At 37.7% G+C, this 17,699-nt stretch overlaps 2 protein-coding genes across 3 annotated transcripts; both read right to left on the bottom strand.

Annotated features, from left to right (window-relative positions):
* Positions 1–1,446: 1,446 nt before the first annotated feature.
* mrps25 (mitochondrial ribosomal protein S25) lies at positions 1,447–3,818 on the bottom strand. Its single transcript, XM_042491564.1, has 4 exons — positions 3,607–3,818; positions 2,348–2,454; positions 2,141–2,228; positions 1,447–1,609 (listed from the first exon to the last, which is right to left on the bottom strand). The coding sequence occupies exons 1-4, from the start codon at positions 3,738–3,740 to the stop codon at positions 1,462–1,464; spliced, it is 477 nt and encodes a 158-aa protein (XP_042347498.1). The 5' UTR covers positions 3,741–3,818; the 3' UTR covers positions 1,447–1,461.
* A 459-nt stretch (positions 3,819–4,277) lies between these two features.
* Positions 4,278–16,932, bottom strand: nr2c2 (nuclear receptor subfamily 2, group C, member 2). Of its 2 annotated transcripts, XM_042492161.1 has the most exons (15): positions 16,720–16,928; positions 13,684–13,768; positions 13,285–13,380; positions 12,857–13,057; positions 12,579–12,684; positions 11,739–11,918; positions 11,377–11,533; positions 11,186–11,276; positions 10,016–10,161; positions 9,575–9,752; positions 8,268–8,389; positions 8,040–8,179; positions 7,426–7,563; positions 7,184–7,289; positions 4,278–6,699 (listed from the first exon to the last, which is right to left on the bottom strand). In XM_042492161.1, the coding sequence occupies exons 2-15, from the start codon at positions 13,741–13,743 to the stop codon at positions 6,525–6,527; spliced, it is 1,896 nt and encodes a 631-aa protein (XP_042348095.1). In that variant the 5' UTR covers positions 13,744–13,768; positions 16,720–16,928; the 3' UTR covers positions 4,278–6,524. The 2 variants fall into 2 exon arrangements, with proteins under 2 accessions (XP_042348095.1, XP_042348096.1); XM_042492162.1 differs by lacking the exons at positions 4,278–6,699; positions 7,184–7,289 and having other exon boundaries at positions 7,450–7,563; positions 8,008–8,179; positions 16,720–16,932.
* Between the last annotated feature and the right edge of the window lie 767 nt (positions 16,933–17,699).

Raw genomic sequence — 17,699 nt, 5'->3', positions numbered from 1 at the left:
ACTAAAACAATGTTTTGTATCGTCTGTCGATCTCGCACCGCTTAACTGTGACGTCCACAGATTTTTAGCAAAACGTGACGTTGTAAATGTTTTGTGACAGTGTGAGTAATCTAAAGAGCTTCTTCATGCGTTAGCAGTTGATTTTAGCTAATTTGGTAAAACATTTTAGACACAGACATCAATTTATTAACTTTACAAAATTCCATCTCAGCACCAATAAAAAAGTTGTCTCTGTAAAATGTTTCTTGTCATACATCTGATGACCATGTGTCTAATCGCAACTTGATTTTGCCTCTAGCATGAAAATATTGTGGTTATGCTGTTTAGGATTTTGATTTTGCTAATGTTTACACAGAGCCACAACTACAGCTGCACAAGCAAATAAGTTTAATTTTAATGTTTACACTGCACTGTTGACACTGTGCTGGATGTAAATTGCATTTGAAAGTGTTGAATTCAACCGGACCACATCACATGCAAACACCAGGGGCCAGATGCATAAACCTCTGTGAATTCATGAATAGAACTGTGTTTTCATACAAAGACAGAAAAGAGTAAACAGACACACGTACGCCTAATCCTGTTTTGTAGTACAGAATTACTACTTTTTAGCACTTTTTCCCTAGGTCATTTCCTTATTTTTTTTAAAAATTTTTTTTTAAACTTTCTGTTTTGTTTGTTTTGTGAAAATTTGATTTTTCAGGGGATTTTCTGGTACCTTTTACTAATTTCCTTCAAAGTTTGAGGTCATTTCTGCTGAAGTTAAATTGCCTTCTTCCCACATTTTTTAATCAAGTCAATCAATTTACTCAGGTTTCAAATGGTTAAGACAGTACGCCACTATTCAGGATCAAATTATTAAATGATCATTAACAGTGAGGTTATATCTGAAATGGTCAAAGAAATAGGAAAATGTGCCTTGATTGATATTTTAGAGAACACTGCAGCCTCAAAAAATAACACTATAAGAGAAAATGGCAAGCAACCTGAAAACAATGATTTACAGTAAGGTGACATCGATCAATTGTATTTAATATTTACCTTCATCTCACCCGCAGCTATCGCAGCTAAAACGGTGTGTGGTCTGAAGAATATGTAAGGCGCGCATATTCTCATCATAAACACATAAATGTGTGGAAAAAGGCGATGCATGGTTTCTGTATGCACTGTTTATAAATCTGACCCCAGGTGCAACATTAAGTTATTTAACACTAGAGCAAGGTAGTGACTGCACAAACAACCTCATGTTCCTGCTGTTGACTGGAGGGTCTCAGTCCAGCAACAGCACAGTGGGACCCTTTTAGTTACATATATTTACAACAAAATATGCAAAGCGGTAGACCTTTTATGCAATTGTATAAAATCAAACATAATATCAAAATACCATAGTATTGTCCAGTGAATCTACAATAATCCTCTCTTACTCCTGCGACGCTGCCATCTGGGCTTGATATTTGCCAGTCATCTCTTGGGCAGTTGCTTGGTGCCAGGACACGGCACCTGGCCCTCCACCTCACAGATACACTCCCTCAGACAGTACTTTTTGGGCCCAAAGTTGGCGGGGTTTGCAGCCTGCATCCTGGCTAGGGCTTCAGCTTGTAACATTGCTCTGTAAACAGAGAGGGAGTAAAATAAATATATTTTTAGACCATCCGGTCCCTGCAGGAATGGGCCTTGTTCTTTTTTTCATAGAACATTTTTAGATATAACAGGAGTAGGAAAATCATAGTTGTAAATGCATGAAAATTCTTGATAATTTACAGTTAAGGTTGGCATAATTTCACTGCTTTGTCCCAACATCTGTCTTGTCAACATTGTTGGTATTTTTGCTAAAATTATGATATGAATTAGATGTTTACTTTACCTGTTACTACAAGCTGAATTTTAATTAAGTGATACAGCTTTTATTAGTTATTTGATCTTGCAAAGTAAAATTAAAAATTTTATCCACATTACTCACAATCCTTGAACATTGTTTTGTTTAATTATCCAGCACTAACAGTCACTGTCACATTTTTAATATCAACGTACATAATCAAATTTATTTTATTTTATTTTATTTATTCAACATCTCATGGTCCTAAAATTAAAGAAAAGAGTGATGCAGGTGACATGAGACACCTGCATGACTCTTACTTACTCTGTTTTTCCCAGAATCTTCTTGATGTGTTGTGAAATTTGTTTGTGGTCCTTCCCTTCCACATCCACCAAGACTTGCTCCCCATCCTCTGCAAAAGAGACAGAGGAGGCCGACACAATATATAATAATAATAATAATAAGAAGAAGAAGAAGAAGAAGAAGAAGAATGCAGGTCAAACGTACAAACAGCAGTGCAAGGATACATACCCAGGTAAAACTTCAAGAACGGTGATGGTGTCATATTTTTGAACATCATTATTTGGAGCCATTCGTTTTTGTACTGAATCTGAGGAACATTGAAGAACACAAACTTTCTGCAAAACAAAGAGAGAAACAAAGTTTATCAACAGCTTCTCATGACAGCCGATCTGACCATAAAAATTGAATAAAAATGAGTGAATGAATTATTCTGTCTCTATCAGTCTGACTTTAAATAGTACACAAGTTATTTAATCTAGCCAAGAAGACTAAAATATCTGTCCACAACATTACTCTTTGAAAACTGTCTCATGTATTAAACTTTTGTAGAAGATAAGATTTCAGATGTATACCTGTTTCAAGGTAAACCGTGGTATACCTGGAAAGTGTATTTAAATTGTTTTCCTTCTTCCATTTAAAAACTGGTGTCAAGCTTCAATTATAATAAAGTTTTTGTTCAAAAAAGAAGAAAAAAGAATCATTTTAAGATCATTGTAACCGGCAGATATAAACCATATACTGTGCATAACAGAATGAACTGAATTACTGCCAGTTTACTTGAGTATATTGGTTGATTTTGTGCATGTAAATAGAAGTGACAGTGACTAAGCTATACAGATGGAAGAAATAATATTTTAAATCACTTCTTTAGTCTAACTTCTTTCGAAAGGCATTCTATAATTTCTCTTTAAAGGATTATTTTATTATTATACTATATCTTACTCTTCAAATTGATTTTGATTGTTTTTGTGTGTTGTATATATTGCTTTTTATTTTTTTCCCCGTGTGTTGTTTTTATATTTTTCTTTTATACTTTTTTAATTTACTGTGTTTTTTTCCCTGTAATTTTAAGTGTAAAGCACTTTATAACGTTGGTTTTGTTAAGTGCTATATAAACAAACTTTATTATTATTATTGCTATTATTAAGATTAAGTTTATGACTGATATTTTCTGAGATTTATAGACCACACAATTAACTGGTAAAACTATTAAAAAATTGAATAATAAACATTTACAAGTCCATTATTACTCAACTAACATTTACGTTAACGACACTTTTCCTAATAGACAATGTTACGTACGCGTGGGTATTTGTGCCATATTATAATGTGAAAGTAAGATTGACAGAATAATGCACGCACGCTGCCACCACCTGTTTCATTGATGTGGTATTTAACCTGATTTAACCTGATTTAAGATGATTTTAAACAGATGAGTTTCAGCTGTAAATGTGTCTTTGCTAACGTTAGCTGCTGTTAGCTCTGACCTTGCTCCTTCGCTGAGCTCTCCATGCGTGTTGTAATTCACCGTCATGATCTTCACTTTGTTTTTAAAGATGATGTCGCCCTTCTGAAGGTATTCCAGCGTCCTCCTGATCGGATATCTTCCTTTCATAGGCATTTTGAAGTCCTTTATTTATTCACAAAATACCATTTGGAAATGGGGTCGCACTGCACGCACAAGCTCACGGAGAGGCGACTTTTGATGACGTTTGAAGTCGTTGCCACGGCAACCGTGGAGTGACCTGGAAGTTGAACATAATAACAACAGAAATGCTTGTAGTTTTACACACAAATGCTTATATAGTAACGTAATTTCACTCAAATTTTCACGATCCTTGAGATGAGTGCACTTTATTGTAATGGCTCTGGAGTTATACATCTAAAAATATGGAACTCCAAAATGGTTTTTGTCAAAGACATTTAAGAGGGGGCGAAAATGACAACAATCCCTTTGGCAAAAAAACCCCCAAACCCTATACAATTAACAAAACCTCAGTGAAAATATTTTACGGATTTTTATAGCATATGCATAATGTTTGAACAAAATCTAAAATGTAAACAAAAACCTCCATCTGACTTGACACACAACCGCCCACTTTAGCGTAACTTTGGCTGTAATATACAGGCACTGGCAAAGAAACACAGGCACATCATATTTCATAATTGATTGTTTATTTATTTTATAGGGTGTGGCTTCAGAGAGGTCAGCCTCAGAGACTGGAATGCTGATACATGAGCTCAGTCATTAATACATTTGTTTTATATCTTCATTGGTGTGAGGTAGAAATGTGGGGTTGTGACAAACTTGAGCAAAACATGAATGTTTTTCGATCTCAGTGTTGAAGAAATACCTTTTACATGAGCAGAAAAACAAAGTACAGTTACAGAGTATAAAAGTTTAACCATAAGATACTCAAACCACAGAGCTGAAAAAAAAATCCATTATAATACCTGTTAATGTGGGAGCTGCTCATGGTGAATATTTTAAAGCCACAACATTTAAATTAACATTTTTTTTTATACAGCATTTAATAAAATGCACTTAAGCAACTTCTTCATGCACTGCAATGCACTATAAAATTTATAACAATGCTCCTTATTAGGGCAGACAGCCACAAGATTATAAAACCCAGCTTAAAAACAACATGCACTCATTTTAATGAAACTACATGTATAAAGGTCATTTCACAACAGTGCCTTTACAAACAGTCGATCAGAGTTTTAAACCCCAAATATTACAATTGACATTTATTTTACAAGACATAATCCTTGTTGATTTCTTTACATTCCCGTTATCATTCATGATGCTGTGGATGCGTTTTCTGAACCATCATAAACACGGGACAGCCAATGTCTTCATGTCGTCTTTAAGACATCGACACACTCGACACTGGCTTCCCACAAAATCTTTTTTCTTATTAAATCAGGGAAACCTGCCCAAAAGTACTGTAAGTACACTTAGTATGCAACAAGCAAGTTTTTTGACAACAAATGAAAGTTTTTAGAAAACATAAACAAAAGTTTAGTCAGCATGAACACAGTGGAACGCCACAAAAGCTGATTGATGTGCATTTAGCAGAGTACAAACGCAAAAACAAGTACAAAAACAGTAGCATAGCTACACATAAGTAACATTTTTGAACCCAAAATCTTAAAGACAATCTTATTCCAAAAAAATAATAGCTTCCATTAATAAATACACATACAAAATGCAGATTGAAAAGTGTCATGACACTCACTGATGGGACAGAAGGAAGTATCATTTCATTGATTGTCGTAAAGGGAAAAGTGATGAGGTGATTGCACAGGTTATATTAGCAACATATTCATGATAATCCAGATATAATTGCACCTAAACAGAAAAACACCCTCAAAGCTAAAATCTCTGAGGCGTCGTTCAGAATAAAAAAAAGACATACGGTCAGTTTAACTGGCTAATTTGGCGAACGCGACATTGTGAATGAAAGTTAAAAGAGGAATTACTTAAAATCAGACATTGGTCATGTTGTAATGCACTGTGTGGTATATAAATGTCATGAAAGCATATGAATATAGATTATGGATTAATTAATTGAGGTTTGAGTTAGTTTTTGTACCTGATTGGAGTTTTCATTCCAACTATTATTTAAAATGTATTTAGAGTAAAGAACTGTACATTAATGTCTCACACCTTTTAGTAAATGGTGTAAATTTCAAAATTAAAAGAGACAAAATTATTACAAAGCATGCTTCAATATGTTTAGAAAGGTCTGAATTCTCAATTTAACAGCACAGTGAGCTCATAGCACAATACTGCACCTTATTTCCAAATACCAACATAAACTTTACAGCTTCAAAGTCTAAAGTAAGTACTCAGATTTACTTTAGTATTTAGGTTCTTAAATGGGTGAAATTCCACTTCCACATGTAAGTTTTAAGTTTAAGCTCACTGATACAGCCCATGTGTTATCTGTAAGCTAAAGCTAACTTATGCATGTGATCAACATGACAGCATGGTAAGGCTTAGATAAGACTAAAATAATGTGAAAGGCTTCGGTCAAAGTTCGTATGTAATTAGCTTGAAGTGCCATAAAGACGTTAAAGGAGATGAGCACAGTCGCCGCTGCAGAGGATTCCTTTTCCATTCTGAGTTTAGATCCAGAAATTTAAGATTAGCGCACTGTGTCAGCTCCATCAAACACTCCAAGCGTCATCCTGGTTTTCCAGTCCCAGATAATCTTAACAGACCGTGGATTCCTGAATGACTGCGCCGTGCATCGTTAGGAGACAAAGGGCCGCTGTAAATTTCTCACTGGGGTTTAATGGTAAACCCCACAACAGACAAAAAAAAAAAAAAAGAGTACCTGATGTGGAGACTCGCTAATCTTTATTCGACAGTTCTCGGGGCTGGAGTGATGACGTGTCACTCTACAGTGTCTGAGTCCTGGCTGTTATACTCAGCCGTCTCCATCTTGAGGATGTATGGAATGATGCTGTCAATAGAGACGTTACCTATCAAGCCAGTGAAGAAGAGCTCCTCTGTGATGCTCGAGTTCATGAGGCGCAGGGCTGGGAGACGAGTCAGGATACGGGTCAACCTGGGAAAAAAAAAAAAAGCAACAAAGTCATGATGATTGATGTCTTTTTGAGCATTCCACAACTTTCCCAGTCTTTACTGAACGTGTTGCAGGCATCAAATTCAGAATGAGTGTATATTCGCAAAAACAATAACGTTTATCAGTTTGAACATTAAATATCTTGTCTTTTTGCTGTATTCAATTAAATATAGGTCAAAAAGAATTTGCAAATCATTGTAGTTTGTTTTTATTTACGTTTTTTACAGCGTCCCAACATTTTTGAAATAAAGGTTGTAGTTCAATTGAAAGACAGAGATGAGGCTTTTTTCATTATACCCAAGCTAACAAATTATACATATACAAAGGCTGTTAAAAGCTAAATAAAAGCCTAAACACTTTGAACTGTCTCCTGCTTTTCTCAACGCAACAGCCAGCCATCACTGCTACTAGCTCTCTGATGTTGATTTCGTGTGTCTGGGCTCTTAGACTGAAGGCATGTACGTACCTGTAGGTGTCATCTGGGTAAGTTTTCTGCACGTAGTCCTGCAGCTCCATCAAGGCTTTCTCCTGGAACTTCTCAATCTGCCCACCACTCTCCACACCGGGGTGATCTGATGAGTCAAAAACATAACAGTCATTTTAGAAAATGCAAAAACAGGTCAATTATTCAGCCTTCCATGGAGTTTATTTGATTGATAAAAGCTCTGATGTCTGATGTTACCTCGATTAGGAGAGGCAGACACTCACCAGGGCTGAACAACACTATAGCTTTCAGGTAGGCGTATTCGTAGCTGTCAGTCTCCAGCCTCGTCATGCTGTTACAGAACTCCTGGAACTTCCAAATGTGCTCCATCACCTGCTTCACCCGCTCCCCCGACAGCTTGTCTGAGAGAAGAAAATGTTTGATACATTAAGATTCATTATGTACACTAGAAGTGTTTGGGCTGAGCATTTTTCAGCAGAGACTTTAACCTCTGCCTTTATTTTGTTGTTCTCTTTTTATTTCCATAAATGCATAAATTCTCCAATTTACACTGAAATTCAGACCGTGGTATCTGAACCATAATGTTTGACACATGGACAGATAAACAATGATGGGGCTCAAAACTGTAATACTGGAAAGTGTCAATCATTTCTCCTAAAGTTCATCACAATCTCATCAACAATGCCACAAAGCCACAGGTGCTTGTCAAATGCATGAAAACTTATCTGCAGTCATCCCCGGTAGGTCTTTTATGTCTATCTTGTAGTATGTTATGAAAACAAGTTTTAAGAATTTTTAAAAAAAATTTCTTAACTCCCGTTTATATGTGTGTGTGTGTGTCCTACTGAGAAATGACGACGAGGTCTATGGTCCATACCATCCTGGATGCTGCTTTGAAGGTGGTTGATGATGGCAGCGAGGATGGTCGACAGGTTCATCACATGAGCGCACTGAGAGAGACCCAGAGTGAACAGCTCATTCCAGCAAGCTCGCACCAAACTGGTGTTCGCCTCCTGACTGTAAAAGATATATAGAGAGAAAAGATTAGCTTGAGCATGTAGATTAACAATAATGCACCATATTTCTGTGTCAAATGCACTCTCACCCAAGAGCCGAGAAGGCAGGGATGGAGCGCGCCCAGTGCATGGAGAGAAAGAGAAGCCTGGATGCTGACTCACAGATGTAGTGTACGTTCAGATACTCAGGCATGGGGCTGGGCATGGTCAGCTAAACACAGAGGAAATGAAGAAGAAGGAGACTCAGGAAATACAATTATTTTATTTTGTAATAATAAAGACATTTAAAAGTATTTGAAAAATGACTACCTACAGATGAATGCTAAAGCAGAAGAAACAGAGTCTATTTATATCCCTAAATTATCAATAATGTAAATCAAGTGTGTCTATTATCAGAATCAGAAACACTTTATTGATCCCCAGGGGTAAGATTGTGATACTCTGTAGTCGCTTTGATGTAAAGCATAGAGAAATATAAGAAAGCAGAAATAAGAACTATGAAATGTATATGAAATAAAAGTATGGTCATTATGCTAAAATGACTAACACGAGGATGTAAAATATTTAAAAATAAAAAACATTTACAATATGCTGAGTATTTAAAATCTGTAAATAAAAAAAAAAGTGCATTAGTAGTTGGCAGATTATCGTCCTGGACGATTATCGAGGCTGATATTTGGCATTTTGCCAATTATTTGTATCAATTATCGTTAATTAATGAAAAAGTGTGCAATTACACACCACACCAACACCGGGGGAGGCAGTCTGCAATACATGCAGAGAAAGTATCAGCATGGAGAGAACTTTTACTTTGTTAAACCTCAGGGAACTGGTTTTTTTCATTCATTTTTTATTTAAATTTTCACTGAAGCTCATAAAAAAGTTGCTGGGAACTTGCTGTATATGATGTTGAAAGTTTCAGTTTTGATTAGACATTTGGTTGCATTTTGCATGTTGTTATTATTCTAAGTTTGAACAGAAATATTTTTATTTTTACTATAAAAACATACCAGTTCCAAATATCTGTTATTGGTTTCATTAAGTACTAATATCAGTATTGGTATCGGCCCTGAAAAACAAATATCAGTCTACCCCTAATGTGCATTATGCTACGTTGCAATGTATAGAACTACTGTGTAAAGTTTTAGAAATGTAAAATGTGTATAATGCTAAAAGGTACAACACAATATACATACGGTACATAAAAAGAAATAAGAATTAGAAATATATACAATATGTGCATCATAAGTTAAATACACATTCGATAGTGATGCAGGTGAGAATAAATTGAGATACTGAATAAATACTGCACAGTTGAATATTTGCATCAATTATTATACAGCCAAGACAGTGACAAGAATTCGGGTCTTGAGCTGTATCCGTTAACTCCACCCACCTTAAAGCCGACATGGCTGTCTGTGAGCAGTGGTCCTTCCACCTCAATGATTGGCGTCTCCTGGTCTCGACCAATCAGCTGGATGGTTGTTCCACCAACACAATGCGGCTTTTCTGCCAGACTCTGTCCGACCCCTACTTCAGGTGGGTGGAAAACCTTGGCCAGGGTGTCAAAGGCACTGTGCACAACACACACAAACACCTTTTAATGATCTGATTTGACAGAAAACTCACTGAAACATGAATATTAATGTGTCTTTTTTGCCTCTGTAGAGACAAATATGCTCCATTTTAAATATTCTGCTTTTAAAGAGGCCACATGGTGTACAGACTGACTGAGATAAGATGAGATTCCACAGAGGGAAATGATAGGGAAGTGATCAGACGTTGCAGAAACCTCTCAAACAAACTTCCCTCCTCTCTGTGTGCACTGCTGACTGACCGTGTTATCTCGCTGGCAGATTGCTCCTCTTGTTGGCTGTCTGAGGTATCACCATTGTTTAGATTCTCTCTCAGTGAGTCACTCAGGTTGGCCAGTGAAGTCACCACATTGGCAAGTGTCCCCAAGTCCCCCTGCCCAGACTCCATCTGAAGACAGATGAAACAATGCAGATTATTTTTAGTCAAAAACATCAGATGACCCAGGATCAAAGACAAAACACAAAAATGCTCTTAAAACCTATTAAAGGGATAAATGAAGATAAGAAAAGTGCTCTAAAAACTGTACTAAACGGGCCAGACACTGTACAGATTAAGACAGATTTTAGCCTTAGATTGACTGTGCCTGATTACTTTTACAAACAAATTGCTGCCAGATTGACTGTCATTTGATGTGTAGTTTGGGGGGGGGGGGGGTTTAACAGCCCGTTGGTGCACCACCTTCATACTGCTCATATGGCATTAGAAAATAATTGCAAGCTCGCAAACATTTATCTAATACTATTTGTAATACTATTGTCCTGACAATTATATTCAAATACTTTTTCAAGTCGAAAAAGATCTGATTTCAAGGAATTACAGCACATAAAAATCTGCAAATTCAAGTACTTCAAGCACTTCAAGCACTTCAAGCACCTTATATGAACCCTGTTTCTGGCTCTTAGATGATCAGATGGATTTATGGCAGGTTGGATATCTTGCAGTTTAAGCTGTTTTAAGTAATTTTGTCATCGCTGCTGTTTAAACATCTGTAATAATCTGTAGTGTGCTTATTTTAATATACCTGAAGTTGTATTTTACATGTTGTGGCTAAAACTGTTGTCTTGACTCTTGACTGATGTCATATAAAACTAAACTTCAGTGTGAACAGCAACGCCATGGCCTGTCAATTAATACATTTTGTGTGAATATAAAAGTCGTGTTTACTGGCTGTGCAGAGAGGCTGACGTGTGGTCAGAGTTAAACAAGATGATTAAAAATAGCTTTACAGATTTTCAAACTTCTCGATTTTGTTGACCCCAAAATAACAAGCACCAAATATTATAGCCTCACAGTGCCACTCGAAAACATCTCCGCCTGAAAGATCAGTCTCCTCCTATGAGTAGCAGAAGGAGACGGACTGCAGCACAGCAGACTGACAGATGTTATATTTTTACAGCAGCAGAAGCTGTACCTTTGAGTCAGTGGCCAGCAGCAAAGTTCCATCACTCTGGATGACCGGCTGCTGGATATTAACCAGCATGCCCTGGTCCAGCAGGCTGGATCTGACACACAACACAGAGTATCGTCAAAAACCAGTTCACATATCACCAAAATCAACAGCTGAGAGATACAAAAACAGACAGAGGTCTGATTCCCACTGACCTGGAGCCATCGGTCTCTGTATCAGAGATAAAGGTTGGCGTAGCAATGAGCGGACTGTTCAGGTCCTTGCGAATGTAAATCTTTTGGGTGGAGGCAGCACAGTTGGCATGCTTCTCTCTGGGCACTACATCGATGGGCTTTCTCTCACTTTGCACAGCTGAGTAAAAACACAGAAAAAGTTAAGAAAGCAAGTAAAAGTGTTTGGCAGGTAAAAAAAAAAACAATTCCAGACTTTGTAAAGTAAATTTAAGATGACCTTTTAGGCTTTTAGAGGGAAATGAATGTTTTCTTATACCCTGATAATACCTGATTTTTCTCTGAGTGTTTTTGTCTACATGTTTTTGTGTCCTGGATTCACTCACAGTCAGTCTTCATCCCCATGTTAAGGCATTTCCTCAACCGACAGAACTGGCAGCGATTGCGGTGGTGTTTGTTGATGACGCAGTCCTGTTTACTGCGGCAGCTGTAGGTCAGATTCTTCCTTACGCTCCGCTTAAAGAAGCCTTTGCATCCCTCACAACTGACCGCTCCATAGTGACGCCCTGAACACAGAGAAGACTGATCAGAGTGTGTGAGTTTTTGCATGTGTAGGTGCATGTTTGACATGCAGCAGAAGATATAGCCAACATACATGAGTTAAAAAACACATACAAATCCTCATATCACTAGATGACTGCAAGTGTAAGCTTTAGGACCTGTCTACATGTATTCAGATTTTTTGTGGAGATGGATATTTTACCCCTCTATCTAAAAAGAAAACTTTACAAAATATCCCTATCTACACAAGAACGCAAAAACAACTCCAAATGCTCACCGAGACCAGGCCAAGGCAGCAGCATAAAACCAGTTCTAAACAACAATAACCACCATAACAACATAGAAAATATACGTTGACATGTTGAAATACTATAATAACTATGAACAATTACAACTACCAGACAATTTATTCATCCTTGTACTTATGAGAGCTTTAAAATCAGCCAGAGAGACCAATTATCCTTTCTCGCTCATTACACAAATCAACAATGGACATCCACGATGACATCATTACATCGCTTCCCAAACACTCTATTTTACACATAAACACAGATACAAAGTAACCAGAGTTTTCATCTCTGTTTGCATGTGGAGGGAAGGCTAAAATGTAGAGGAAAATCTGGTTTTCAAAAATGTCTGTATATGTGTAGACAGAGCTTTAGTACCTGAAGCCTTGTCCCCACACACCACGCAGTACTCCACCGGCTGCGGTCGGCTCAGGTCCCCTGACTGTCCTAACAACCGCTCCATTGACACTGGATCTGTGACGATCTGAAAGGCAAAGTTGAACACAGGCCGTTAATCTTGTGTTTCACTTCAACACAATGTCAAAATCATGGTCATAACACGGTCTGAAAAGTATTTAAAAAATATCAAGACCAAAATGTTCCCAATACTATCATCACAGTATGTACCAGGGGGTGATATTATAGGGGAACGGTACCTGTATCCTTCCTGGCATCAGGCTGTCTGCAGCAGTGAAGATGAGCTGCTTAGTGTTGTGGCTGTCTGGTGAGGCCAGGATGACCTTGCCTGCCCCTGAGCTGTCAGCCGTAGTCAGAATGAACTGCTGTTTGGGAGCACTGGACGGCTTCATCGCTGTCACTATCTGGATCTTCTGACCTGTCTGCTGGTCAGTTACAATCTGAAGGTGTTAGAGACAGAAGATGGAGACAGAAAGAGAGGGAGGTGGAAGTGACACACACCAGTTGAAGTAAAAAGAGAAGAGAGTGACATTGAAGGTGGGAGAGCTAAGTCACATGTTGTAACACCCCCTTGTTCATCACTGCTGCTAATGCACTGAAACAGGATGACATCAACATGCAGCAGCAGTGCCACATCCTCTGAAGCTAACTAATGTTGAGCAGTTACCTGTATTCGCTGTGGTGTTGCGGCCGGCTCAGTGGAGATGACCTGAAAGCGCTGCGGAGACTCACTCATCACTGAGTCTGAAGGAGAGGATGACACCTACAAATTGAAACATATTTCAACAAGCTCATACACATACAAAGTCTACCACACAAGTAAATTTTACTTTCATCTGTGTAAAGCAGAGACATTTTATTACACAACACTTTTCTGTGAAGTCTGAACTGTCCAGAGTACCTCTATTTACAGAAGGTATGTCTCTATGGCAACAAATCAAGGCAGCATCCACTAACCACACAGACAGAGAGCAGCAACACAATATTTTCAGCGTAGCTTAACCTTCATATAGGTTATATTATGGAACTCAGACTGCTAGCAAACAGTCTCCCCCTGCACGCTCACCTCTGCCTCGTGCTCAGAGTCCACTTTCTGCTGAGAGAGCAGATTCAGGTTGGCCGTCATGATGATGTAAGGTCATTAGTGAGGTCTGTTTGGAGAGATGCCACAGACAATCAACCACAATGGTGCAAACTGTCACGAAAAAGCAGGCCAACGCTGAGATAGCTTTATAATAATTATAAGGGAGCGAGTGGATCACAGAGGATGCATGATGATATGGATTGGAATATAAAATTTTATCTGTGACAACTTTTTGGGGAGTTTTGTCTGATTTATGTGACTTGCATGATGCAGTGCAGTATTTTCTATTTTTCTATTATTTTTGGTATTAAAGTTTTTCTCCATTGTTTTAATGTACCGTAAAAAACACATGATGCCTAAAAAGAAAATGCTGTCACAAAGATCACCCTTAAAAAAAACTTTCCTTTTCTACACAGAACATCAAAAATCAGTTTGAAGGTGCAGTAATTTAATGGTGATGAACAAAACAAAAAATAAAAGTAGAAAAACATTTGCGCCATCTGTTTACTGCTCCATATCTTGTCTGTCATAAACATCAGGTAACAGATTTTCTTCCACTTCTCACCTACTTTAAAGATCCGAGACTACAAAAAGTCAGATTACCATGCCATTTTTTTTTTTATCATAAAGTAGGCATAGGTGCTATATACATACTGGGAAAATATCATATCAGTCAATTCACAGAAAAATGCACATAGTCTCCATTCAGAAACCATGCCTTTAAACAGGCCATCAAAACTTCAGTAAAGTTGTGATTTCACACTGTACATACTGTACTGTACTGTACTGTAAAGGCAGAAATTGCCTCTACAGTGCTGTTACAGTCACTTCCTTATGTGCAGAGACACCAAGAGTGAAGATTCGGAAGACCAAGAAACACAGAAAAAATCAGAGCAGACTGGCCTTTTTTTCTGAGCGGGGCGTAAAGAGACAGGCGCTAAAACAGAGCGTTTCAGACAGCAGGTGATTATATTCAGGCAGCCAGTGTGAGAAAAATACAAACATGTTTCTTGAACATTAAAGCATGTTAACATGTTCGAGTAAAAACCCTGAATACAAATATGAACCTGAAAAATGAGCACAATGTGGGACCTTTAATTTCTTCCTGAGGGCAAATATTATGTCTGACAAAGCAAGCACGACTGCAGTGATGTCACCACAAGCCGAGTCTGTGACCTCTGACTGCGACCTAGACATGAGATTTAAGAGACGGTTAATAACTAAATTACAATACAGTCTGATAGAGCCTCACACTACCGTCACTGTAACAGAGGAGTACAACTGATGTACCTCAGTAGAAATTTACCTCGAATCATGTGAACATCCCTGCGTCACTGGCTTCCTTCGTAAGGTAAGAAACCTGTCGTGTCCCTTTACCTACAACTATAGAGTAAAACATTTTAACCTCTGCATATTCACTCACAGAAAATGGACAGAAAAATGTTTGACTTCTATGGAGTCTAGAAGTGAAATCTAGGTGTTTGCACTCTTATAAAGTGTTTTGCTTTTATTTTGTGATAGCTGTGTAAAAAGCAATAAGAAATGCACAAAAACAACAAACACAAATCATTGAAAAGTTTGAGGTAGGAGCATTGTAATATTTTTGTGTTGTAATATTGTATTGATACATGGATACTAAGTATCCCTTTTTATTATATAAATAATTAATATTCCAAGTACAAATGAAACTTTTGGTAACCAGCTAGAATAATGAAATCAATCGTTTTTACAGGCCACTAGATACAATTTGCTCCAATAAAAATTATTGAAGTGAGATGAACAGACTTTTCCTTTAGGAACAAAATTTGCAGTTGAAAAGGTAATGAATTGCTATAATCCCAGAACAAAGAATATTGCAACACATTTTAAGTTTGCATCGATATTGTATTGTGACTTAAGCATCACAAAAACAACAATTGTAGGGACTCTGGTGATTCCCTTCCCCATAAAATGTTAACACATTTTAAGTTGTTGCCATTGCATTTTAATACAGATGGCAGAAGTGCATCAAATCAAATCAGTGCTCTGTCTATCCATGAAGATCCCTTTTCAGTATGATATTAATGTAATACACCTTGTGGTGGATCGTCAGAAACAGGGCTATATACATCTGTCATACACTTTCTTGACATTTTAAAACCTATGATACAACTGTGAGAGACCAAAACGCATTTGAGCATCTTTCTGGGCAGATTTAAGTGAAAGCATCTATTGCTACCATCAATTATCTCCTTGCAGTTGACAGTTCTTACTCTGTCTTTGCTGATTTGGGATTTTAACAAAGAATACAGTTTGCCTGCATTACATTGCATGAAAATTGATTTATGTCCCTGCAGCAGCTCACTGACCAAAGGGAGGGGCGTGCTGCTTCATTCTTTACTGATTGGTTTAACCGAGTGTCCATCAATACCTCCGTCCCCAAACGCATCACAACACAGAACAAAATGGACAATCTGGCAGTCAGCCAAAAATACAGGAGACGGATCCTTATGATAATTATAAAAAAGCAATTTTCTTTGCAGACAGCAGAATAATCAACTGCTGATGTGATGACAGTATGTTTAAAATAGGCAGCCTCGTTGAATAAAGTAGTCATTTTAACACACTTATGTTCCCGAGATGGCAAAGGTAAAAGGGTCGAGTTCATCTGCGGCATTACAGCTCTCCTCTGTTAGCTGTTAGCTTATTTGAAGCAAACGCAACAACGGCTGCAGCACGAGCCGACTGCACCCGTCTCTCCCTCTGGATTTGTCATTATAGCATGCAGGCACTGATTCAGGTTAACACGACAGTAGTGTCACATATTAGTTAGTTCAACTGTCTGTTAAGCACATCGGCGTAGCCAGACTCCGCCCAGCGTTTCACGGTAACTTGCCCGGATCCCCAGCAGCAGGGTCGGGCAGGAAGGGAGCTCCGCATCGGCTAGCTAACAAGCTAGCAGAGAGATTAGCTGCGCTCTTTTATCATCCAGTATCACACAGAGCTTTCTACGGTTTTCAATCCGGGACCGAGACTTACCTCCGGGAAACGGTGGTCACAGATTTCGAGCTGTCTGCTATTTTATAAAATAATTGTTTTGGTTTTCTTCTGTTAAAGGTCATAGTTCGTGACCCCGCACCGCCAGCGCGTTGATGATGGTTGAGGTTTTTTTTTTTTTTTTTTTTCTTCTTCTTCCTCTCTCGCGTCCCCGCGCGCCTCCAACTCCCCCCACCCATCCTTGGCGCGAGCCAGACAGGACTGACGTCATCATGTCTGACTGTCTAGGGACTTTGCTGTGAAGTTATTGGTTATAAAATTAGCACAATAAAAGAAAACGTGTAGACTACAAACAGGCGTATTAGAGACACATTCTGGCATCGTTTTAAAGTATCTCTGGTCTGCCGTCTTTAATGAAATACAATGAAATAAAGCCTGAGATATTCGTGACAAGGAGCCTATATAACAAGCAGATTCAAAGAGGTGACACATGAGATAATAAAAAGAATTTTTCCTGTGAAAATATTACTTGATGTCTGATTTAGTATCATTTTTATTTAGCTGTTTATGCAAATCTATTCTTGTGTCATTAGTTTGTCAGGATATTTTATGCTCTATTCAATTTCACTTACATTAACTTATTTATGACTGCTTTATTTGACCATTCCTGTGTATTGTATTTGATTATGGTTTTATTTAAGTACTTTGTTGAGCACGCTGGTCAACGTTTGTTGTTTTTAAATGTGTTATATAAGTAAATCTGTCTTAACTTTTTGATGCAAACACTTGGCACTGTTATAAAGCTGCACATTTGTACATTTTCACAAAGCAAAATGGTCAAATATCAAGCCATTTATTCAATCTTTGTGCTGTATTTAAATTGTAGTTTAAATACATTGTAGTAGACCCCTGGGAATTTAGATAGACAGGACTGATGTCATTGTTTCTGACTGTCTAGGGACTTTGTTGTCAAGTTGTTTGTGATAAAATTAGCACAATAAAAAAAAATCGTGTACTAACAA

This window comes from Plectropomus leopardus, chromosome 8 (genome assembly GCF_008729295.1).
Source record: "Plectropomus leopardus isolate mb chromosome 8, YSFRI_Pleo_2.0, whole genome shotgun sequence".
NCBI classification, from domain to species: domain Eukaryota; kingdom Metazoa; phylum Chordata; class Actinopteri; order Perciformes; family Serranidae; genus Plectropomus; species Plectropomus leopardus.
The sequence above is the reverse complement of the archived record's forward strand: the minus strand, read 5'-3'. Positions and strand labels throughout refer to the sequence as shown.

Bases quoted from the DNA above. Each gene is read 5' to 3' on its own strand.
- mrps25 (XM_042491564.1), bottom strand. From the start codon at position 3,740: ATGCCTATGAAAGGAAGATATCCGATCAGGAGGACGCTGGAATACCTT. The intron at 2,455-3,606 runs GTCAGAGCTAAC...TTTGTTTTGCAG, and splicing joins GAGCTCAGCGAAGGAGCAAG to AAAGTTTGTGTTCTTCAATG. The intron at 2,229-2,347 runs GTATGTATCCTT...TCTCTTTTGCAG, and splicing joins GTTCTTGAAGTTTTACCTGG to AGGATGGGGAGCAAGTCTTG.
- nr2c2 (XM_042492161.1), bottom strand. From the start codon at position 13,743: ATGACGGCCAACCTGAATCTGCTCTCTCAGCAGAAAGTGGACTCTGAG. The intron at 13,058-13,284 runs GTAACTGCTCAA...TAACACCTTCAG, and splicing joins CAACACCACAGCGAATACAG to ATTGTAACTGACCAGCAGAC. The intron at 7,564-8,039 runs GTATGGACCATA...TTCTTCTCTCAG, and splicing joins TCAAAGCAGCATCCAGGATG to ACAAGCTGTCGGGGGAGCGG.